Source organism: Carassius auratus, chromosome 27, assembly GCF_003368295.1.
Source record: "Carassius auratus strain Wakin chromosome 27, ASM336829v1, whole genome shotgun sequence".
Lineage (NCBI taxonomy): Eukaryota > Metazoa > Chordata > Actinopteri > Cypriniformes > Cyprinidae > Carassius > Carassius auratus.
In genome coordinates, this window is record NC_039269.1 from 10,594,343 (window position 1) to 10,619,889 (window position 25,547).

Sequence of the window (25,547 nt, forward strand, 5' to 3'; positions counted from 1 at the left end):
TTGATGAATAAAAAGTTGAGTGAAAGTGTTTATCTAAAATATAAATATTTTTTTAAACATTATAAATGTCTTTATCATCACTTTTGAACAATTTAAAGCTTCCTTGCTAAAAAAAAAGTATTCATTTCTATAACCCCCCCCCCAAAAAAAATAAATAAATAATAAAATAATATATTTAAATATATACCGACTCTAAGCTTTTGAAATGTATAGTGCATAATGTCACAAAAGCTTTTTATTAAGGATAAATCCTGATCTTCAGATCTGTCTATTCATCAAAAAATCTTGAGAAAAAAATACTCAACTGTTTTAAATATTGATAATAATACAAATGTTTATTGAAAAGTATAAATAAGCATATTAGAATGTTTTCTGAATGATCATGTGTCACTGAAGAGTGGAGAAATGATGCTGAAGATGCAGGAATAAATTTCATTTTAAAATCTATTCAAATAGAAAGCGGTTATTTTAAATAGTAAAAATATTGAAATAATTACAGTATTACTGCTTTTGCTGTACTTTGGACCAAATAAATGAGCAGAAGATCATACTGTTCAAAAACTTTTACTGGTAGTGTACATTTTAAGACTTTAAAAGTTGAAAAAATATATAATTTGTGATTTTATTTCTGTAAATGTGCCATGGTACACAAACTTCACTTTCTATGTACTATACTGCAGTAATAATCAGAGTAGTGCTGCTACTTTTGCCTTTGTGTTTATAGAATGTTGCCATCTTGTGGTGATGTGTGGTATTACATGGTAAATTTGTTTGGTACCTGCAGGAATGTGTAACTGCCTGCACAACACCGCCGGCATGAGCTGCGAGAGGTGTAAAGACGGCTTCTACGGTGACTCCACAGTCGGCTCATCTTCAGACTGTAAACTCTGTCCCTGCCCCGCAGGTGCCACGTGTGCCGTGGTGCCCAGGACCAAAGAGGTGGTCTGTACAAACTGCCCAACTGGAACCACAGGTACAGGCTCTGAGCATCCAAACTGTTTGGAGATTCCATATAATAAATAATATAGCACATGATCATGCCCAGAGCCATAGAAAGAGAGAGTCGGATCAACGGAAGTCCAAAATTCACATAAACCTCAAATAGTTCCAGGAAGTTCACAGCGGGCAATTGAAATACATTGAGTTAGAGAGACAGAACTGTAATTATTGGTAATTAGTAGACAATAAAATAATTTACTTACATAATTTATAAAATAATGTATACATGGTATACATATGGAGTTTTATCAGTGTTGTTTTTAAAATAATTAATCCACTAATATTTAAGGATTAATGTGGTTACTTATACTTACCTGCCTTGTTAACATATTTTAGGCTGAAGTTACTGTGGTAAAAGTTTGTCTTTGCTATATAAAAGACATAGTGGTCTTCTATCAAGGTGACTTCAGACTCTCTCTCTCTATATGAATATAGTTAAATATGTGTGTGTGTTCTTATAACCTGCATGTAAGTCAAGTTCAAACACATCTTAATGTTCATTGTCGTTCTACTAATCTCATGGTAAATGTTAAGTTTGTTGTCTTAGAAAATTCATTCCAAATAAATGAAGATATTTTAAGTGAAAACTAAACTTTTTTAATGTTTTTGGTTCTTGTGCATCCCTCAATTATTAATAGCCTATATGAAAATGTATTTGTAGTATATTCCAAATTTAAAACAACTTAAAACATTTGAACACATTTAATCATCTATTTTATGTGTGTTGACTTTTGATATGCACTTATTTACAGCAGTCTGTTTATATATTTATAATAAACTATAATGCATGTCTTCACTATAGTTTTTCACTCACAGAAAGGAGTGGGAATGTATGGTTTCCCTACTGATATGGATAGAAGTTAAAAAAAAAATTCATCAAGTTTTGTTCAATTCACATTTATTTGTATATCACTTTTTAACATAAACACTGTTTCAAAGCAGCTTCACAAAAAAATGAATGTTTCTACATAACAAACAAGAGTTCTGGTGTAACTGTGCCAAAGTAATGTTCATATGGCAGAAATGTTCTAAAATTAGGCTTTACAAATCTTGCAGTTAAGTAAGGTCCTGTATTGAGAAACAGTGAAATATATACAGAAACAATGAACAAATGAAAGCAATGGTTACATAGTGTGATCATGTTGATTACAGTGCATGGAGAGTTGTGTATGTTTATTCAGAGTCCGCTTCATCTGAAGTCCTCGCAAGGGTTGTCGTCATCTGAAGTCTTCGTGAAAGGCTGGATATAGTCAGCAGGATCGATCTAAAGATTACACCAACACATTTTATTTTGTATTCATTTATTTCAAAAGGGACAACACACATGAATTATCATGAGAAAACAAGTCTTACTATGAAAATGTGCCAGATTTAGCCATTCAGGCTAATTTTCATCTGCAGTCCCTGGCAGGTCGATGGTAAGAACCATAAACCACAAGTACACAAAGCAAAAACAAACGCCAGAATACAATAAATTAAACACTACTTCCAATTCTGAAGACATATTAGATTATCCAATAGCCACCCTTTTAGCGATTCAGAAAAAGGAGCAAGAGATGTAATATTTCTAAATTCTATGGGTATAGTATTCCAATTATGTACTGCTCTATAAGAAAATACTGATTGCCCAAAAGCACTTCTTCTATGTGCTATTATACAGTCCCCTCTAGCAGTGGCTCAAGTAAAAGAATTACAATTTACTTCATTGATTTATTTCAAATACATTCTTAATTGGAGTTCTTGTAGAATCTATAAAAGCATCATTAAACACTTGTGTGATTGAGTCATGGCACTTTTTCACCAAGACACAGAGAACAGGGAGAGACTTGCCAAAACTAGTGAAGAGGCTCATTGTGAGGGCGAGTCTTCAGGTGGATCTTGTTCTGAAAGCAAGATAGCGAGGGAGAAAAACACAGGAGAAATGGTTAAGTGCAGTCCCTGTGGCATCACTGCACAGTCTGCTCCTTCAACACAAGTAGCTAAGAGATTTAAGTATATAATACAGTAATAATGTACCGGTTTCCTGTGATTATTTCTATGATGTGTTTTTTTGTAAATTTATCCCAGCATGAAATGAAAACTGCTCGCCTATTTCAAAGTTTTCATGCTCACTTACAGTAGGTCCATCTGCATTCTTTACAATATATCGAAGTCTATTAAACAACTCCCCACTAGCAAAATCACTTTTAAAAGCAATTACACCACGATTGATGAAACTGCATGAAGAGAATGAATAACGTCCCGCAAATCTACTAATTAAATGAGGAATAATCAAATAATAATCTGTTTTAATCCACAGGGTAATTTGTTTAGCTGTGCTGATAATATAACATTTTATTCTATACATATCTTACCTTTTCGAAGTTAATCAGAGTGGTCTCTTCTGCTGCATCTGTCTCCAGGTAAGAGATGTGAACTATGTGATGATGGCTTCTTCGGGGACCCTCTTGGTGAAAATGGTCGAGTCAGGACGTGCCGTGCCTGCAGCTGCAATAACAACATCGACCCCAACGCTGTGGGCAACTGCAACCGAGAAACGGGCGAATGCCTCAAGTGCATCTACAACACCGCTGGCGTCTTCTGCGACCGTTGCAAAGAGGGCTTCTACGGTGATGCTCGTGCCGCAAATGTATCTGACAAATGCAAAGGTAAGTGAAATAAACACAAAATACTACCGTTCAAAATGAAATTAATCATTTTATTTAACATGGATGCATTAAGTTCTTCAAAAGTGGCAGTAAAAACATTTAATATTACAAACCATTTTAAAATTAATGTTCATTTTTTTAAACTAATCAGAATCCTGTTTCCAAATCAGCATCTTAGACTGATTTCTGAAGGATCATGTGAAGACTGAAGTAATGGCTGTTCAGCTTTTCCATATCATGAATAAATTGAATTTCAAAATAGAAAAAAAAAATTGTAAAATGTAAAAAAAACAACAACAAAAAAACAATATTTTTAATGTAATGTAAATAGTATTTCAGTTTTCACTCTATTTTTCTATAAAACCAAAAATAAGACCTTTAAGGTCAGTAAAATTTTTGTTTTTGAAAAAAGTCTCTTAGGATCACCAAAACTTCATATATTTGATCAAATGTACATTTAAGAACTGCGATATTCTGAAACATTGTTGTAATTTCAAATGTTTAAATGTTAGTTCTTATTAGTTTTTTTTTCAAACCTTTTCTTTTTCCACCTCTGCAGCATGCTCGTGCTCTCCGTACGGGACAGTGGACAAGAAGACGACCTGCTCTCAGGTGACGGGTCAGTGTCAGTGTCTTCCCCATGTCATTAACAGAGACTGCAGTGCATGTGAGCCTGGTTTCTACAACCTCCAGAGCGGCAAGGGCTGTGAACGGTATTTGATTTCTTTCTCTCTCTCATCCTAGTGATATCGTTTTGACAAAAGAAAGCTCGACAGATCTGCACGTTTTTAAAACAAATCTTTACATGTGTTTCCCCAGATGCAACTGCAACTCTATTGGCTCCACAAACGGCCAGTGTGATATCGTTAGCGGCAAGTGCGAGTGTCAGCCTGGGGTCACAGGTCAACACTGCGAGCGCTGTGAAGTCAACTTCTTTGGATTCAGTTCGTCTGGTTGCAAGCGTACGTTGCCTTATCAGCAGTTCTACTAAATGCAGAATTGCTTTATAATTCATCTTCAAGTTTAGATTTGCTCCATTTATTATTTGTTTGCTTTCGCAGCCTGTGACTGTGACCCAGAAGGCTCTGAGTCTGCTCAGTGCAAGGAAGACGGCCGCTGTCAGTGTCTCCCAGGCTTTGTGGGAGCTCGCTGTGACATGTGCGAGGAGAACTACTTCTACAACCGCTCCACACCAGGCTGCCAGCAGTGTCCCAACTGTTACAGCCTGGTCCGAGACAAGGCAAGAGATTTGTCTTATTAACACAGCACGTTTTGTTTCATAACAGAATATACTACATCTAATACCTCTCTTTTTTTCTGTACAGGTGAACCAGCAGAGACAGAAGCTTCATGACTTACAGAATCTGATCGATAACCTGGACAACACTGAGAATACAGTGAGTGACAAGGCCTTTGAGGACAGACTGAAGGAGGCAGAGAAAACTATAATGGACTTACTGGAAGAGGCTCAGGCTAGCAAAGGTACCGTCTTTCAATGTAGTATAATTCTGCTCATGTCATGTTGATTCACTATATGAAATAAGAAAAAAAAGTGTTATATTTTTGTTATATATTCTATCATCTTTCACTATTGTAATACAGAAGTGGATAAAGGCCTTTTGGACCGTCTTAACAACATCAACAAGACCCTGAACAACCAGTGGAACCGATTGCAGAACATCAAGAACACCGTGGACAACACGGGAACGCAGGCAGATCGAGCACGGAACCGAGTGCGTGACGCAGAGGACCTGATCAGCACCGCTAGAGAGGAGCTGGACAAAGCCAAGGAGGCCATCAGCAAAGTGGTGAGATGTCTACTACTCCCACACATTATACCTTCAGCTAATGGTAGTGGAGTCCATTAAAATATCAGCCTTTTTGTCTGTTCCCATAGGACATTAAAATACCCACAACCTCTGGAGATCCAAACAATATGACACTTCTGGCAGAGGAAGCCCGCAAACTGTCCGAAAAGTGAGTTTCAGTACACCATGCTGTGTTTATAGACTTTTCATACCACCTAATACAGTTTTATTTCACATTTTTCTCCGGCTCTTTACACAGACATAAAGCAGACGCAGATCAGATTGAGAAGATCGCGAAGGACGCCAATGACACGTCCACTAAAGCCTTTAATATGCTAAAGAAGGCGCTCGACGGCGAGAACAAAACAAGCGGCGACATTGACGAACTCAACAGGAAGTATGTCTTGTGACTTTCTTCTCTTGTCAGTGTTCTGTCACCTGATTTGAAGAAGGTATTTCAAATGCAGCTGGTCTAAAATGCCGTTCAAATGCGCTCAGATATGTTGAAGCCAAGGATCTGGCCAAGAACCTGGAGAAGCAGGCTGCTAAAGTACAAGCTGAGGCAGAAGAGGCGGGAAACAAAGCTCTGAAGATCTACGCTAACCTGACCAGCTTGCCCCCAATCGACACCAAAACATTAGAGGTGCTGATTTCATCATGTATTATAATTCTTACTGAATCGACCCGGATGCATCTATAATCCGATCTCTCGAATTTCCTTCAGGATGAGGCCAATAAGATAAAGAAGGAGGCATCAGACCTGGACAAACTGATCGACAAGACTGAGAAGGAGTACAACGACCTGAGAGAGGACCTGAGGGGCAAAGAGACAGAAGTCCGCAAACTACTCGAAAAGGGAAAGACCGAGCAACAGGTACATATGCTTTTCGACTTTTAATGTACTTGTTTTAGTTTTTAGTGTCTTCGTTTTTTGGAATTAGTGGTGCTCCAAAATTTTTTTAAGGAACAATGAGAATATTTAGTTGCAGCTCTTGCACATGGTTAATATGTTCGAGTCAAGCACATGCCATGAGACCCAGGAGCCATTTAAATGATACTGATGAGAGACAAGAGATAGCACTGGCCACCGTCCATACTCTCATCCTAATCTGATTGAGTTAAATGGCATGCTCTTAATGAAAGAGCTGGACCATGAACTCAGACATTGTTCTTCTGAAACCTGCTCATGGTGCGAGTTACTTTTTGAGATGTTTGATAAAGCTTGACATTTTATGAATAGCATTATTTTTAGACTAGATGTGAAATATATTGCGTATTTGTTCCCCCACAATATTGCTTTTCATTCCTATAAGTAATTATTTTCGGGATAAACCCAGTTAATTTAATTTCTTGTAAGTACAGAATTTCAACTTCTGAATGTTAGCCAGACAAGTCAGCAGCGTAAAAACCTAACCTTTCTGTGATTTTACATTTTTTTAAAAAAAATTTTCTCTCTCTCGCCTGGGTTTTCTTCAGACGGCTGATCAGTTGTTGGCACGTGCAGACGCAGCAAAGGCTTTGGCCGAAGAAGCGGCAAAAAAAGGCAAATCTACTTTCCAAGAGGCCCAGGACATACTGAACAACCTCAGAGGTGAGAAATATTTTGCAAAATGTCTTTTATAGTTTGAGAGAGAATAAAGATCTAAGTATCGAAAGAAAGAAATATTTAAACACTATTATTTTTAAAAAACTGTTATTAGACTTTGACAAGAGAGTGAATGACAACAAAACTGCTGCTGAGGATGCCATGAGGCGAATCCCAGAAATCAATGCCACAATTAATGAAGCCAATGAGAAGACCCGACGGGCCGAGGCGGCTTTAGGCAACGCAGCTGCTGATGCTAAACAAGCCAAGGAGAAGGCAGAGGAAGCTGAGAAAATCGCTAATGATGTGCAGAAGGTACATGTTGGGTTTCAGATGAAGAGCATCAAAACCATTAAAAAAAAAGTTGTGGGATGTCCGTTTCCTTATCAAACAGTGCCTCACTTGATTCGATTTGCTTGTTTTTAATCAGGGTTCGGCAAAGACAAAGGTAGATGCAGAAAAAGCTTTTGAAGACACCATGAAACTGGATGGAGAGGTGAACAACATGATGGTGCAGCTCACAGCTGCTGAGAAAGAGCTGGAGAAGAAGAAAGCTGAGGCGGACGCTGACATGATGATGGCAGCCATGGTGGGTTATGGCCTTCACTGGATGTCTGCAACTTGTTGTATAGCCATATTTTGACTTTGCGTTGACTTTGCTCTTGTTCACAGGCATCTGATAATGCTAAAGAAGCTGAGGGCAGTGCCAGAAAAGCCAAAAATGCTGTCAGGACAGTGCTGAACACAATCACTGATTTATTAAACCAGCTCGGTAAGACTCTAGCTACTAATCAATAAACCATGTTTTTGTGACTGAAGCGATAAGAATTTTGAAATCATGCTCACTGTGTGCATCTCATGTGTCATGCAACATCCCATCTTCTGAACTATAATAAAACTAGTAAAAATAGTTTACAGTTGTTAAAACAAAGCTTAAATTAAAAATATATATTTTCTTTGTTACATAGTGCAAGAAGAATGCAGAATTCAGTGAAATGTAATGACTTCTTAACACGCATTTTAATATAACAGGCAACATCGATAAGGTGGATCTGAGCAAGCTGAATCAGATCGATAGTGCTCTAAAAGACGCCAAGGACAAGATGGCAGGAAGTGAGCTGGACAGGAAGCTGAAGGAGCTGAATGACATCGCCAAGAGCCAGGAGGACATGATCGGCGACTACGAGCGGCAGATCCGAGAGATTCGACAGGACATCGTGAACCTCAACGACATCAAGAACACTCTGCCAGAAGGCTGCTTCAACACTCCGTCTCTGGAGCGGCCTTAACCTCCGTGTTCTTCAACATCCCTCTCCATCCCCTCGTCCGTGCCACGGACCCCCACCCAACCTCAACCAAAACAATTCGAAATCTTTCACTCGCATTTGATTTCCTTTTATTAGGTCATTGTTTGTTTGTATTTCTACATGTTTCTTCGAAGACAAACGCAACTTTGAATTTTTGATATGCAGAAATGCAACGTGAAGAGAACTCCAAGTAATGGCCGTGTTTTTGTGTGTGTGTGTGTTTGTACGTATTTGTCTGTGTGTGTGAGCGGTCTCGAGTTGAACCCGCATGACTGCACCACTCCAGCTCTTCCTCTCAAACCTCTGATCTTTACAATCGCGTCAGAATTCCCCACCTAATCAGAAGCCAAGACGTTTGTTTGAGGAAGTTTGCTACTTAAGCTAGTGTATATCATCATCGGTAACGCTATTCGCTCAAAGCTAACAGTGAAGGAATCTTAATTTGTTCGTAATGCGCATCTTGAGGCGAACACATCAATACAGTATTTCAGTTCATGTGTATATAAATAGCTCAGCAGTTGAGAAGTTGAGAAAATCCTCGCACGGCTCAGCTGACTTTATACAGTTCACGGTTGCCAGACATTTCAGTTTTGTGTTTTTGATTTTTCCGACGCTGCTGCAGAACACATAAACATGAGCAAAACTCAACACTATGCAACTTTGTACATTGGCGTAGCAAGACTTTTATCTGATACACTGGTGCTAATAATTATTTCAAATGTTATATTTTTGTGTGAATGTTTTTTTTTTTTTTTTTTTTTTTTTTTTTACTGTAGAGTTGAGTAACTGTTATTTGTGTAAATATGCTTAAATGATTCAGGAATGGCTGGAGACCCAACCAGCCACCTCATTGGTTCATTTGCGAGAAAAAAAAGAAGCAAAAATCAGCAAAAACTTCTGCATAATATATATAATTATATATATATATATAATATGTTCTGTGGTATAATACGCTTGCCTGTATACATGGCGAGTGTTGCATCATAGCTCTATCATTTCTTTTATTTGTGGTTCATTTTTTAGCGGATGGTGATGCGTAATGTCTTGAACCTTTAACTTGCACACCCCCACACATCCACATACGTCTCTAATATTTCATATTTATCGGAATGACTTGCTTTACTTGAGATGGTAAGCTTAATCACACGTTGCTAGTTAACCATCGGTTTTAGTGCCTAAACGTTTGGATGTAATCCTCTAAATGTGGACGTCACATCTCCAGTTAAAGAAATCTTTGATGTTTTAGTGCATTTCGCTGTTTGTTTCTTACTGTTACGGCGTCCGTAGTTCCTTCAGTTCCTTCAGTCTTACTCGGACAGGTTTGCTGAATCGAGCCGTTCCTCGACTGACATGCCGAAAGATTCAGTTGTGGAAAGTGCCACTATAAAGCATTAGATTAGATGTAGACCTCCCCTCTCTCTCTCTACCACTGTGGACATAAGTGCAACACGTACACGTTTATGTATAAAACAGTATTTTTAATTTATAAAAGTATCAAGTATTTGTGATCTGTTGTTCTGCACAGTCTTTATGTGCTCCTTTGGTTCTAGAGAGTGTAATGGTTTTTAAAGACTCCCTTCCTTCTGTTTTATCAAGGCATTCAAGGACACACACCTGAAGGACCTGACACACACCTCTGATTGTTGTTACCCATTTGCCTGTAAGATTGAATCGTAACATTTGAATAATAAACAGTGGTTATTACAGGACTTGGCCATGTGGAATTCTGCTTCATTTTCTATTGTTTTATATTACTGTGTGTGATTGAGTGCCCCAGAACAGCAGGTTTCAAAAGTTTTATAAGTTTAGAATCACAAATATTAGGACAATTCAAGGACTTTTCTCATTTATGCATTTGGCGGTCGCTTACATTGCATTCTGAGTACACATTTAATCAATTCTTGCTTTTACTGTGCCATGATGATGATTAAAGAAGGAATATATAGATTTGGTTATTTCTTTACCTAGGGCTTTTAAAGGAATAAAGTAATTCAGACTTTAGACCAGTTTTTTGTAAGCATAATTAAACCGCAATATCAAGAAATCAGTAAAGAAACGTATAAGTGTGAAATTCAAATTCATAGTAACAGTAAATGCATTTAAAATGTTGGGGGGGAAATATTTTCCAAATATGTGCCGCTCTTTTAAAATTTCAGTTCGTCAAAGAATCCTAAAAAGAATGTTTCATGCTTTCAATTAAATATCCCAACTGTTCTCAACATTGATAAAATAATGAGAAATATTGTTAACACTTTTATTTTAAGGATAAATCCTTACATAATACTAGCATATTGGCTGTTTATTAGCATTAATTTGCCACATATTAATGCCATATTCTGCATGACCATGTTCTAGATTCCTTAACCCAACTAAAAGTGTATATATATTTGGCTTCAATGATTCAAAAATACATTTTGTAATAATTTTTTTCTCAAATTGTGCTTGGACCTTCTCTAGCACCCTCTTGTGGTCTTCTGTGGGTCCCTGGACCCTTCTGTAGATCATCTACAGTACATTACTTGATCATTAAATGCATAATAGCTCCAATTAGGGCTATAGTCAAAGCAATTTCAGATAATGAATCTATAGTTTACAGCATATTTATACCATATTGTTATCATGAAAGCAGTGCAGTAAACTGTATTGTGTAGGGCCTTCCGTGTCTTTGTTGCTGTGCAGGAAATGACACAGACTCGTTACCAAATCAAGTTGGTCAGTGTTACAGACAGATTCACTCATCTGACAATATCATTCCTAAATACATTTGGTAAGACTTCGCCATGACTCAGCGGCCGTCATCATATGCGGTTGCATATCATATCCGTTTAAATTTGATTAAATGTGTTTTTCACCTTCACAAGCCTGAAAGTACTAAATGTGAACTAGACACATAATGAAAAGGATTGTGCCAGTTTCCAAAAGTCATTTACATCTATAACATAAGGGGCTCTCTTTAATGTGCTGGCAGTCATGACTCTAAAGATAGAAATAAAGAGGGGTTTTCTTCAAATCTGATGATGACTAGACTGAAAGGAGCTATCATGTGAACTATCATCTGCAGAGTCAAATCCTTGAATCAGTCGAATCAAATGAGTTTATTAACTTTTATGAACACTCAGCTTCATATAAATCTTTACAACAAAATAACTGACTTATTGCAAAACAGATCTTTTTAATATGTATTTTGTATAGTATTTGGCCTAATGTGTATGTTGGTGTGTAAATGTTAAAGTGACCTTGAGCTATGGAGAAAGTCTTCTTCAAAAGCACAAAATGGTAAAAACAAAAAAACAATCAGGACACTTATTATTGCTTTATCTGATTAGATTTTTAAAAAATCAGAACAAATGATTTAGTTCTTAATTTGAAATCTTATATTATGGTTTTATCATTTCAAATGATTTATTGTGTGAAATTTATATTTTGTGAAGTGTTTTGTGTAAAAAGTGTTTTGTCTTTTTCTTTAAATAATATTTTACAAATATTTTTATTTTATTTTAAATATATGCCACAATACATAATGCAATAATATTTATAATATTTTTGTTTACTTAATTTAATTTTTTAATTAATTTAATTTTAAATAGATCCAAAGTAACATTAGGGCATTTCAAATATAAGAAATAAACATATATAATTTTAAGTAAAGGCTGCTCTTTAGAACTTTAAAGTTCACTCAAGAATCCTGAAAAAAAAAAACTTTGGTTTCCAAGCACCACAACTGTTTCAGCAGTGATTTATTTTATTTTATTTCATTTCATTTAATTTTATTTTATTTTAACTATATGCCACAACATACATTAATTCAATGATTTAAAACATGTTTCTTTTTTTTAATAGATGCCACAATATACATTCATAAAATGTTTTATTTTATTTTAAATAGATGACACATTATATATTATGTATGTAATGCCATTCATATATTTTGTATATTCACATTAGTCAATCAATTAAAAACCTACAGAAAGAAATTAAATGAGATTTGCTTTTTCTTGATGTAATAATAACTAAGAGGCAGGTTATTTTGATTATTCTTCGTGATCTTCGAGAGGCCTTATGAGACTTTCAAAGTGTGTGTGTGTGTGTGTGAGGGTGTGGTGCTGGCAGTGCCTCACACTACACCATGCCGTTCTCTGCAGCCGGAGGGGAAGTGTATGAGCATGTTTACCTGGAGAGGTTTAGGTGGGGCTCGCTCCGTCTGTGTGAGGAACAAGGTGTGGAAGATAAAGATGCGTGGCGCTGGATGTTTGGGTGTGTTTTGGTAATGCGTAGCTGAGACACCTCTGACTCAGCCCAGGATCTTTCCTTTTCTCTCAGAGAGTTCGTGACAGGGCGTAGCCAGAAATTCACTGCCCTCGGGCCTTGGATTTTTCATGAGCGCGGTGTATTCAGCTGTTGTACCAACACGGTTCAGTTTGTACCGGTATTTTGATGACAGTTGTAGTTTTGATATCCAAGCAACAGTCAAAGGCCTAACTTTTGTTTCTTTACTACTCTACTATAACTAAAAAGTTGCCAAATTGCATGTGATGAAATTCTACAATAAGTCATTATCCATGTACCCAGTTCAACACAACAGTGATACAGTGCCAGTACAGTTATTATAGAATTTGTAATCCACAAACACTGAATAAATAAGATATAGCTCATAATAAGTCAGGTTGTCTGTAGTCTATAGTGTGTTCTTTAAGTCGATTTATTGAAAGTTTTTTTTACTGTTTCAGATGTGCCCTAACATGTAATGCTTTCTTGTTGTGGATCAGATATAGAGGACTGTGTTGTAATGAAGAAAACTGATTTCTAAACTTCTATGGCTTCGGTTTGATAGTTTGATCTTCAGTTGATTGTGGTTCTCTTCCTATCATTCTCTTGCCATGATAACTTCTAGTAATTAATAATAACAACAATTATTAAAATACTAGAAGTTCATAATAATTATTATTATAATAATCTACTGGTACACATAAGGCTGTTGTCCGATGCTGATTCCTTTAAATCTTCCCTGAAAACCTCTTTTTTCTTTGGCTCAGTGTAATACTTTTAATTCAGGGTGTTCTTTTATCAGTCTATAGATTGTATTGTACTCTATCTCCTTGTTAATTTTTGTATTTTATTATTTTACGTTTTAGATTGTACCACACTTTGGCCATCAGCAGCTGTTTTAAATAAATACAAATACCTTGCATTATTATTATCATCATTTATATTATTTATTAAATAATAAATATTTAACGATTTTTAAGGAGAATAAAGTTTTGTCATACGGAATCTATAACAACATTAACCTCTTAAAAACGGACCTCTTATCTTAGGCTAATGATTTTTTTTAATACAAGCACATTTATTTAAATAGCATACTACAATTTTTTTTAATTGGTTTGTCTAATTTGTATCTTCTTCTGTCTGTTGTTTTGTGTATTACTTTATTAATAAGAGTTTTATGGATCTATTAGATACTGGAACTATCTATTACACATAGCCTCAAGCATTAATATCCTACTTTTAATATCATAGCCTATTGCACACTCAGATCCAAATAATCTGAAGCATTGATGAACAATTGGTTTAATTGTTCTGGTGCTGTGGTTAAAGGCATTTAATCAAACACGTCTTTATGATGCATTTCCTATCAGACAGGCACATACTGTGTGTGAATGATTCACCGTTGACACACGGAGCTCCACGTGCCTGCACTTGTCCGGTGGGAAGATTTTAAATGCGCGTGCGGGGATCAGCTGTCCATCTCATCTCCTGAGGACTAACGGACCGCCAGGATCCGTGATATCCAGCAGAGAACGCGGCGCACTATCTTGTTTCTTGGATGTGGAAAATGAAGATCGTTTGGGTTTTTCTTTGCGCAGTTTACATCTGGTCTCCAGTTCAGGGAACAGTCCGATGTAAGTGAAGTTATTCTGCCTGTATATACTCATTCATTTTTTACATTATGATAGTGTGTTGACTACGTTAAGTAGCGCTTAATTTTAAGTGATTAGTGAGCATGGCTTTTATTAAACTTTAGGCAATTTGCAGAATTAATTCAGTCCAACAAAGCTATGAAAGTGGGACAACTAGCAAAACATATTTGGGTATTTACCATTTTTACATATTTTTCAGTTTTCTCTGTCTTACATTTAGCAATGTAAAATGTTATGCTAGCTATTGAGGAGTTTATCCATTTGGCATCGTATTTTAAACAAGCACCAGCAACAAGAGATCAGAAAGACAATTTTACCTGTATTTACTGTAGATTATAGTTACAGTGAACTGCAGTGTAACAAAAATACTGACAGTTATTAACTCATCAGATCATAATAACAGTCTAATTATAACCACAATGCTCATAATCATAGTGATTATTAGTGAGAAAATCTGTTAGCCAGATAGGATACAATCAGCATGATTTAAATTGTTACAATGGTTATGAATGTCCTGGCTAAAACTACTTCTATTCAACTTTTAATAATAATAATTCTAATTCTATAATTATGTATAATTATAATTATACATGCATACAAGTTTTTATTTTATATATATATATATATATATATATATATATATATATATATATATTAATATCCTACTTATATATATATATATATATATATATATATATATATATATATATATAAGAACAATTTAATTGTTGCCTAACTCTTTGTAAACACTCGATACAGTTGCGCCGCGTCCCGCTACTTTTTGGGCGTCTTGAACATGCGCGAACGTTTTGGGACGACTTGTTATCAAAAAAAAAAAAAAAAGTAATAATTTTTCCCATTATTTCCATTTCCAGGACATTTATCTGTCATTTTTTCTGAAAATCGTTGTTTGGGTAAATCTCTATAGGCTAGTGATGAAAAGGAGACTACAGCAAATTAGATTTTTGGATTCCCATTTGCTCTAATAGAAAAAAATGAAAAAGTATAATAGTATTTTCATGACTTTCTAAAAGAGGAAATACACAGAGAGACAGATTATGGCAGTCAAAAGTGTGAAATATATCACATTTAGAGTCTGTCCCTTAGCCCTAGTATTAAAAACACCCTTGAGGCAGTGTTAACAAGTTTTAGTTTTTTGGTTCTTTTTTTTTTTTTTCAAATGTACCTAATACATTTCAAAGTGGGGTTGTAAAATAAAAAAATAAAAAACTTTTCGAAACTGGAAACACAACATCACAATCTGTGCGAGAAAAAAACCACCCCGGGGCCCTATAAGGATGCCTGTTGTCTAACAGCTGGGTAGTTTTGTCTCTATTTGAGAGGCTGTTGTTGCTGTCTGTCTGTGTTGCTCACCTGTGAGGGACCCTGATGTTGCCCCGCTAGGAGGAATCAAATGTCTGTTCTGAATGGATGAGATTTGGTTCATTCTGACTTCACATTACCTCATTTTGACTTTCTGTTAAATGACTTACAAGAGTGAGCTTGTCCTACCCACAAAGCCAGTCTATTATCTAACATCCATTATCATAGGCCTGGCTGAACGTGGACTAGGTTGTTTTTACATGACCTAATGTGTGTATACACAGCTGTACTTCTTCCCTTTTAAAAGTTGTCCACTCCTGGATGTCCGGAGTATCTTTCAGATTCTTCTTGATTCTCAGACGTGTGGTTTTGTTATTGTATTCTCCGATAGCTAATGGTTTGTGGGTTTGAGTTATTGTCTGTATAATATCCTGGAGAGTGAATGAATATGCCTTATAGGGTGGAGTGTAATTTTCTGCATTTATGGAAATTGTTTGTTTTTATTGGTATAAGATGGTCTTTAGATGTTACTTTCCCATGCTCACATCAATACCACTAAAAACTTGACTGGCGCCAGTTAACTTTGACAATGTGTAGCACTGCTATCTTTTCAAAGACTGTAACAAATCTACTTATCTAGCACATTCCTTAACCACAGAACGTCTTTGTAGGTTCCTGCTTTAGGGAAAAGTTATAGAGACCAAGTAACTCATCTTGGCATGTTGTCTTGCAGCCTCGGGTGCCTGTTCATGTCATGGTAAAGCACAGTACTGCAGAGCAGATCACCTGGGACTCTACTGTATAAACTGCCAAGGAAACACTGAAGGGCGGCACTGTGAAAGCTGTAAGGAAGGATACTACCACCAGAGGGCAGGAGACAACTGTGTGCCCTGCAACTGCAACACTGCAGGTGAGGGCCACTTTAAGATGAAATGTCTTTAAAAAAAAAAAAAAAAGATAGTTCAAAGAGCAAATTGTAAAGAATTGCACATTTGTTTCTCTGGAACGTAAGGTTTATAAGCACAGTGGGAGATTTTACAGTCATGTGGGACATAGCAGTCATTTTATCTTTTACTAATGTTTCTGAATCTGGCTCCAAAATATATCAAACAATCTTAAAAATGTCTCAGTTCCATTGTATTAGAAAATATCAAACCAAGCAACACCTTTAAACAAATGATGCCAGAGCTTCTTTTTTTTTTCATAATTGACTTTTCTGAGACACCTGTTAATGAATTTTTTAACCAGTTGGTCCAAATGTAAATTTTCCTGGTATGAAGTCAGTTTCCATCAAGTTCACACTGTCTTAGCAGAACAACTATCGGTATAATTAATTATATTAACATATGAACATGTTTCAATACATATATTGTTTCATAATTAAAAATGTAGGACATTTCATTTTGTGAAATATTTTGATCGAAAGGTGTGCTTGTGCTAAATTTCGTTCAAATAAATGATACTTGTTTTGCTATTTTGTTATGTAATGAAAATTGTAAATTTGTAAATTGTAAGTTTTCAAATATTTGTGGGTCCACCCTATATGGTGAAGTATAAGCAAAATTGCATATCCTTTTTTCTATTCAGGTTCTCAAGGACCAGGATGCAACAATGCGGGATGGTGTACATGTAAACAAGGAGTTTTTGGAGACAAGTGTGACCGCTGTCGTGATGACACTCCAGTCACTGCCAGTGGATGTGAGCCTTTGAGGTGAGAACAGTGAGCCTTGCATCTCTGACTTGTATCTAACTATTACAATAATGTCAATAACCAGTGTTCCTCGTATGCAGGGTAATCTGTCGGTCACGTAACAGCGGCCGTCTCACGAATAATCCACAGGAGTGTCTGCCCTGCTTTTGCAACGGCCACTCAAATGTGTGCTCCTCAGCCGAGGGATATTCCATTTACAACATCACTTCAACTTTTGAAACCGGTGAGCTTGATGTGTAATCTCTGTTTTTTGTTTTTTTTTAGTAAATCACATTTTTGTTTAAGTTGTTGATTTACAGCAAATGTTTGTCTGGTCTCACAGGTCCTGAGGGCTGGCGAGCTGCCACGGATCAAGGTTTGAAACCTTCACAAGTGCAATTCAGATGGTCTCCTACTCACAAAGACCTTGAGGTTATCTCTAAGGAGATCCTTCCTGTTTATCTGCTTGCTCCAGGTACGATGATTATATTTTCTATATTTACTTTCTTTACAGTCAGTGATGTATTGACATTTCGTTGACTCCTGTGCTTCTGTGTTTATCGTAGCATCCTATCTGGGGAATCAAGCGTTGAGCTACGGTCAGACGCTCAGCTTCTCTCTGCGTCTGGACAGAGGTGTCCGTCGTCCTTCCATCTCTGATGTTATCCTAGAAGGAGCAGGTCTTAAGGTGTCTGCTTCGCTAGGAGACTTGAGGACCGTGGTTCCCTGTGCCAAGAAAGTCACCTACACGTTCAGGTGAGTCGCATCATTTTGAAAAACTAGATCTTTGCGTGTTCTAAAGAAATGTAAGTGGTGCTTACATTTCCCATGTTCCTGCTTCTGTTATAACTCATTTTTTAGGGATATGTTACTGTATATGGGTACAATATCAGTTAATGACTAGTTTTAGAGGTGTTTTGATTGTTCCGTTTATATACAAATGTGACAAATGATAAAAAGTCTGATAAAAAAAATCTTCTAATGCATATCATATTTCATAGACTGGACGAACAGCCTGGCAGCAAATGGAAACCACAGCTCTCATCCAAAGAATTTCAAACACTTCTGGGCAACCTTACAGCCATTAAAATCAGAGGAACATTTGGTGAAAATGGTAGGTGTTTAATCTCTCCATTCTATGACTGAGCTGCATTGTTGGAAACAAGTGCACATATAACATAATAAAACATAATAAAATAATTGTATATCTGCTTTCACAACAGGACGTGGTTATCTGGATGATGTGTCTCTGGTGTCAGCTAAACTGGGTCCTGGCACCCCTGCCACTTGGGTAGAAAAGTGCAGATGTCCTGCTGGTTATGATGGACTGTTTTGTGAACGCTGTGCCACTGGATACAGGAGGCGTTTCCCTGGTCAAGGACCCCAAAGCCCGTGTGAGCCCTGCTCCTGTCAGGGTGGAACATGTGATCCAGAAACTGGTTGGTTATTTAAGCATTTAACCCATATTGGTGTTTTAGTTCTGAAGAAAATCTGAGCTAAGGAAGGTGGATTTGTTGTGTTTACAGGAGGCTGTTACTCTGCTGATGAGACACCAAATCTGCAGATGTGCCCTAAAGGTTATTATGTAAACCGCCAACAGCCCAACTCCTGCCAGAAGTGTCCTTGTCCCGAGGGAGAGGCTTGCTATGTTATTCCAGGAACCCAGGAGGTGATGTGTGCTCGCTGTCCCCAGGGGACTACAGGTGAGGAACACGGAGTAAAAGAACAGGCAAACATGACGCAGATGTTCTTAAAGGGATAGTGCACCCAAAATTGAAAAGTCTGTTGTTATGTACATGTATAATAAAATAACTGGCGCTGTCGATTTGTAAAATGTCAAAAAGTACTATAAAAGTAGGATTATCGAAGTCAATACATTAGAAGAACATTAGCTGAAATTTAAATGGAACTAATATTACTAATATTTACTAATATTACTAATATATACTAATATTTTCTAGGCTCTCGTTGTGAAATCTGTGATGATGGTTTTTATGGAGACCCCCTGGGAGAGTATGGTCCTCCCAAACAGTGCCAGCCTTGCCAATGTCTTGGCCATGTGGACCAGAACGCTGTCAGCAACTGTGACCGCCGGACAGGAGAGTGTCAGGAGTGCTTGAATCACAGCACCGGCCCCAAGTGTGAGGACTGCGAAGATGGATACTACCACAGTTACCCCACAGAGCCATGTCAGGGTATGAAAAACAACTAGAACTGACACAAGCCTGAATATAAAACAGCTCTCACTCCCAACTTGTCACATAATGACACTTGGTCAGGACCCCTTGGCGTCGCTTTTTGATGTGCAGGGTTTCTTCTTATTTAAAGCTATCGAGGACCCTGCACATCAAAAAATTACACCAAAGGGTCCTCATAAAGCATCAATATGTGACGAGTTGGGAGTAAGTATGTTGGAATATAATGTTGATAAAAAAGTGAAATGTAAAAACCCTAATAGTGAAATTGACCTCAGTTTTACGCTTTTCTCCCTGTAGCTTGTAACTGCAACCAACAGGGTTCTGTGTCAAAATCATGCAATGTTAAAGGACAGTGCAAGTGTAAGGAAGGTCACGATGGACTCAGGTGTGACAAATCAACATGTCCTTCCTGCTTTAACCCAGTCAAGAACAAGGTAAGACACTGCAGAACTCAAAACAAACATAAAGAAAAACAAACAAATGAAAATATTTATATGATATGATAGGAAATGTACATGAAAGAAGGTAAAAATAGGTTGACCATGTCTTCAATTATCAAATTTTAGTGTGCGATTTAACCATTAGAAAATAATGTTCATTTAATATCATATCAAAATAAACACTTTACACTCTACTCTGTGTGAAATAAAAAATGGATGATTGTTTATTATCTGGAGAGTGATATAACGGTATGCTGCTTTGAACACCGCTCGTGTGGGTGGGATTAAATGTGCTATTTTCCCAGGGACCACCAGCACGCACTGAATCTGACTGCTGTTAACTCTAGTGCATTTACCAAATCTGTATAACAAGAGAGAAAAAAGCCTTTTCAGTCAAGGTTAAAAATGATTGGAAACATTAAATGATGGCATTTGCTGTAGGGTTGGATACAATCCCTGCAAACCTATTAAAGTAGAGATATATGAACAAATGTTGATGGCAAACAAATGTCAAACATGTTTTTTTTTTTATTTAACAGATAGAGGTTTATGCAAGACAGCTGCAAGAGATGGAGGATTTATTTAAAGGAATCGGAGGTGATGATGCTCCAGTCAACGATGCTCAGTTGGAACGGGCTATTAGGGCCTCAGAGGTCATGGTGCAAAACCTGGAATTTAGAGCCAATGAACTCACAAGTATGAAAATCCTTATTTTATCTTGTTTTTTTCATTGTGTATACCTAGTTTATTAATTTTTTTAAATTCCAAATAGATACAGAGAAACAGCTTCAAGATAAACTGGCGAGCATTAGCCGATCCCAGCTGAGAGAGGACAGAAAAATGGAGGCTTTGATGACGACAGTGGATGGGATCAGAAACAATGATCGGCAGTACAGAACAGAAGTTTCAGAAATCCGTAAACTCATCAATGAGATCAGGTTAAAACTGCAACAGGCCAAACGGGACATCCAACAGGCTGTGAGTATTTCATTATTATATTTAAATGGGTGTTGTTATATTAATATGGGTGTTTATTTTAGCTTTAGGTTTTCAGCTGAATGTTTCACCCTAACCATCACATAGAGGGTTAATAAAAGGAGAATCACTGTTTTGAAAATCTCAGCATTTCCCTCATTCCCTGTATGTCTATTTCAGGAGTTTCCCTCAGGTGATGATGCGCTGCCAGGCGCTGAAACCCTGTCTGATTTGGTTCAGAGAGCTGCTGATCTTGCTGAGCAGTAAGTCACGTGTTATTCTCAAATGCCACAAACAGTGAAACAACACAACAACTGCATGTGCTCTTGCTTAGTCAACAAAAGCATTAATAGCTTTCAAGCAAATGTGGTTCTGAACTGTTTTTGCTTTGGCACAGAGACTATATAGGAAACATTTAATTAAAAGTCATTAATCAGAGACTGAAATTTATTGTATTTATTAGAGTCTGGAATTTGATTGAATTTGCTATCTTAACTCTGCATGATTATTTTATGCATTGAGCTTTTTTTTTCTTTCCTTGCTGTCCATGGAAAGATAGTCGAGAACCATTGCATTAAAAAATCCTTTAACCACTGACTAGACTTCCACGTTACATTTCATCTTTGTTGAGCATCCAAAATATATGAAAAAAACTGAAAAAAAAAAAAGACTGACTGAAGGCATTTTTCCTGTCAGGCACCAAGGTGAGGCAGTGACAGTGGAGACCATTGCAGCCAAATCTCTAGCAGAATCTGAGCAAGCCCTAGACCTCATCCGAGGTGTCATCAGACGAGAAAATAATGTCAAAGACGAGCTCAGGGACCTCAAAAACCAGTAAGTTGCTTTTGTATTAGAAACACTATTAAACAGATCATATTCTCCACAGTACCAAAGTGTTAACCTTTATTGTGCAGAGATGAAGACTGTGACCTTACTTTCTAATGATGTTGTTTTCAGGTATGAAGCAGACGTCACTAAAGTGCTTGACATTGATAGGAAGGCCATTCAAATTACTGATGCAGCTGGAAAGGAGAGCGGCGTGGCTCAGAACACTCTCAAACAGTTATCTGACCTGGAGAAGAAACTTCCCAAGCCCTTCACGGTAGTCAATCTGAATTGAATATTTATGTTTATAGAAGAGTTTAAGTAAAAATAGGTGAATACCGGGGATGCAAGTCTTTGTTTGTACCCACATGTTTATACTGCCGTTAACAAAAATACACCGTGTAAAATGAACAATGTGTACTATTATCTTTCTTTTTCTGCAGAAGGACATTGCTGGTGTGGTTTCCAAGTTCGACGGTCTGAAGGGTATGGTGGAGGGCAGTTTATCACAGTACCAGGACTTTCAGCAGAATATGCTCAGTGAGCAGAAAGAGACAGCTGATCTGCTCAATAAGGCCAAGAGCTTCCAACAGGTAAACCTGATCCTCTGTTAAACATCCCTGAAAGTGTAGATGTTCAGAAACCAATAACTACAAAGAACAATATAGTCAACTAAGAAATTGCAACAAGATTTATATATCTCTGTGCAAATATTGACCTTTAATGGTTGTTCCTGGGTCAACGGGAAAATTAACTATGGTTTTTGCTTTATTGAAGGTTCAAGACCAACTTTTTGCCAGGGCAATTGCAGCTGAAGCAGTTACAAATAAATCTCTGGAAATCTATGCCAACAACAAGGATAGTCTGGATAAGACACTAGAGACACTCAAAGGTACAGATGAACACTAGATTTTTACAAGCTATTAAATATTATAGATGCACTACAGATGAAGAGTTTGTCAGTCAAAAGTTTTTTATATATATATATTTTTGAAGGAGTCTCTTATATCTCCAGATAATGTTCTGTGATTATTTAAACTAACCAACACAATTAACCTTTACCCTTTAAAAATATGCATTTCTCTATGGTTTCTTAACTCAGGATTTGATGACCAGATCAGTGGGAATAAGGATCTGGCAGATGCCGCTATTAGAAAACTTCCTGCCATCAATGCCACCATCCAGAAGGCCATAGCTGACAACATTAAGACTCAGGACATTCTGGATGCAATGTCTTCTAACTACAGAGATGCTCAGGACACCATCGACACTCTTACAAGCACTGCAACCAAACTGGAGGTATAGTGACCTGCTGCCTTGAGTGCAAACAGTTCAGTTTCTCACAAGCTCTTTTACTTGCTATACTGAATGACATGGGCTGAGTGGGTCTTTTTGAGTCGGATACAGAAAATTTTGAATGTGCTCACAGGATGCTTGTATGTGTCTCCACAGGGAATGTCAGCTGCTCTTCCTTCCTCTTTGGATACTTTGGAAGCTGCCACTAAACTGAAAAAAGATGTGGATGAACTGAAGAAAGGGGCTTCTGTAACTAGAGACAAACTGAATGAAGAGAAAAACAAAGCAAAAGCACAGATTACTGACGCAAAGAAAGTAAGAATGTCTGCTTACCTAAAACTCTTTGAGAAAGACACTTGAAATTATATGTAAAAGTGGAGATGTATGCTACATTTTCTTTTCTTTGTTATTAAATCAGGCTCTCATGGAGTCCAGTGGGGCACTTCAATATGCAAAGAACTCCAGGGATGCTGTTAGTGATACTTTTAAGACAATCACTGATATTATGAGCTCCCTAGGTGAGTTATAACAGTGATTCACTACATGCAACACAAGCAGTTTATGTAATATGAGAATATTGATATTTTTAATTAGCATTTGTTCAATGTGTTTGTTTATTTTTCATTTTATCCAGTTAAACTTTAGTCATTTTGTTACGTGCTTTTGTCATTTTTAGCATTTTTTGTTCATTTTCTATTTAGCTTTAATTTATTTTTACTTCAGTTTTAGTATTACTTCGACTTCAACTTATTTTAATTCAGACTAGACAGCGTTTTTCATTTTTGCCAAAGTTTTTTTCTCTTTTGTTTGTTTATATTTTAGTCTAATTTATTTTAATTAACAAAACCTATTTTAATAAATACATTTTGTGGTAACATTTGTGTGACAAGCTTTGTCAGAGTATCTTAGTGTTTTCTATAAAATATCACTTAAAACATTTGATAATGGTGTGTCAGAAGCAAAACTAAAATATTTTTTATCCCAGTGATGAGCAAGGAATCACCATGATTGTAATACTGTTTTCCAGGAACTCCTGGGACCGTTGACGACACACGACTGTCCGAGTTAGAGGACGCCGTCACTAAAAGCCGCAGCCGCGTGGAGAAGGACTTGAGGCCCAGACTCAGGGAGCTGGAGGAGAAGGAAGCCCAGCAGAGAGCCACCATTTCAGGCATGATCAAAGACATTGACACCATCCTGGCCGACATTGCCAACTTAGAGGAGATCCGTAAAAGCATTCCCAGTGGCTGTTTCAACATACCACCTATTGAAAGGCCGTAAAGGCTTTGGGTTACTGCAGGGCCAAATCACAGTGTTACATAGTTTAATCTATGAACTTACTGGCACTACTTTTTAACTAAAGAGTATTTTTTTGTTATAACATGATTTTGTACTGTGTGAGAATTTTTAGTATTTATTTTTTTCAGTTAAATTTGTTTTTACAATTTCAAAAAATTATTACTGTGAAGTTGAAATGAGGTAAATTATATTTCTGTTTCGCATGAGTGCCAAAGATATTTCATTGTGGGAGATTAATAGATAAACATATACAATATCTGTAATTGTTCTAGGTGAGAGGTAACATCAAGTTGCTTCTCCATCTGCTTCAGCATCTAGTGAAAAATGCACAAAAAGAAATGCACAAACTAACAATTCTCATTCTTTTTTGTTCTGTTCTGTTTTATTAAATTCAGTATTGTCATCAAGGGCATGAGTTATTTTCATGGCAACATACTTTTTCAGTTTTTGAATGCTTATTAAATAGCCACTATAAAGTAGAAATATATTCATGTATTGTAAGACATTACACAGACACACTTACTCATGCTTTACACCATAGACAACAACTAAAAAATGAATAATATTGACATCTAAAATTAATCTACAGTTTTAGCATCTCAAAAACAGAACTTATGTTACATGGTGTTTTATATGCATACAAGGAGATGTATCTCTATTATCAATTCAAAAGCAAGAGGGCAATACAAATACAAGAAACAGACAATATCATCAACAATATCTATTTCTGTTGCTTGTGATTTTGAAAAAAGGCATGAAGAACGCAAGGAAGCGTTGAGGGTTTTAGCACTACAGAAGAATGCAGCATACCAAAACCATGAAAAAAAAATATTCTTTATGATGTTACATTGAGAGAAAATCTAATGATTCCTGATATGCTAGTTGCTATAGTGATTGCTCAATGAAAATGGAAAACAAATCATGCATTTATGTTGATACAAGCAGTGAGGTATCAGTGTGTTTAATAGTTCTCTGTATATTATAAAATGGGGGTGTTATATTTATCATTTAATGTATGTGACAATGAACATAACCAACAGCAGGTGCAATAAACCTAGTAAACGCTGGGACTGAAGTGGTTACAGTTACAATCTTGATATTTTAATAGGCTTTACATTTTTGAAGATTACCATTCTGGGCTTCTAGTTTCATTTATGAAAAGTCTCTGGTTAAAATGATCAAAATCAAACAATTTTTTACCTGAGACTTAGAGCATTATCATATGAAAAACAATAA

The 25,547-nt window shown here is 36.7% G+C and overlaps 2 protein-coding genes across 2 annotated transcripts in view; both read left to right on the plus strand.

Annotated features, from left to right (window-relative positions):
* lamc1 (laminin, gamma 1) overlaps positions 1-10,056 on the plus strand; it is a 56,000-nt gene extending 45,944 nt beyond the window's left edge. Inside the window, exons 13-28 of the mRNA XM_026205834.1 lie at positions 785-973; positions 3,402-3,647; positions 4,207-4,360; positions 4,467-4,609; positions 4,709-4,887; positions 4,973-5,129; positions 5,250-5,455; positions 5,545-5,624; positions 5,715-5,852; positions 5,954-6,098; positions 6,180-6,329; positions 6,932-7,046; positions 7,156-7,355; positions 7,471-7,629; positions 7,713-7,812; positions 8,073-10,056. Of these exons, the coding sequence (XP_026061619.1) occupies positions 785-973; positions 3,402-3,647; positions 4,207-4,360; positions 4,467-4,609; positions 4,709-4,887; positions 4,973-5,129; positions 5,250-5,455; positions 5,545-5,624; positions 5,715-5,852; positions 5,954-6,098; positions 6,180-6,329; positions 6,932-7,046; positions 7,156-7,355; positions 7,471-7,629; positions 7,713-7,812; positions 8,073-8,329 (2,618 nt within the window). The 3' untranslated portion in view covers positions 8,330-10,056. The remainder of the gene's footprint in view (positions 1-784; positions 974-3,401; positions 3,648-4,206; positions 4,361-4,466; positions 4,610-4,708; positions 4,888-4,972; positions 5,130-5,249; positions 5,456-5,544; positions 5,625-5,714; positions 5,853-5,953; positions 6,099-6,179; positions 6,330-6,931; positions 7,047-7,155; positions 7,356-7,470; positions 7,630-7,712; positions 7,813-8,072) is intronic.
* A 4,023-nt stretch (positions 10,057-14,079) lies between these two features.
* Positions 14,080-25,377, plus strand: lamc2 (laminin, gamma 2). The gene is made up of 22 exons (XM_026205835.1): positions 14,080-14,247; positions 16,322-16,498; positions 17,176-17,299; positions 17,380-17,522; positions 17,622-17,753; positions 17,845-18,034; positions 18,280-18,392; positions 18,502-18,717; positions 18,805-18,981; positions 19,240-19,473; positions 19,774-19,910; positions 20,456-20,612; positions 20,689-20,894; positions 21,072-21,154; positions 21,588-21,725; positions 21,849-21,993; positions 22,160-22,309; positions 22,494-22,608; positions 22,819-23,015; positions 23,169-23,327; positions 23,431-23,530; positions 24,040-25,377. The coding sequence occupies exons 1-22, from the start codon at positions 14,172-14,174 to the stop codon at positions 24,291-24,293; spliced, it is 3,423 nt and encodes a 1,140-aa protein (XP_026061620.1). The 5' UTR covers positions 14,080-14,171; the 3' UTR covers positions 24,294-25,377.
* Positions 25,378-25,547: the final 170 nt, after the last annotated feature.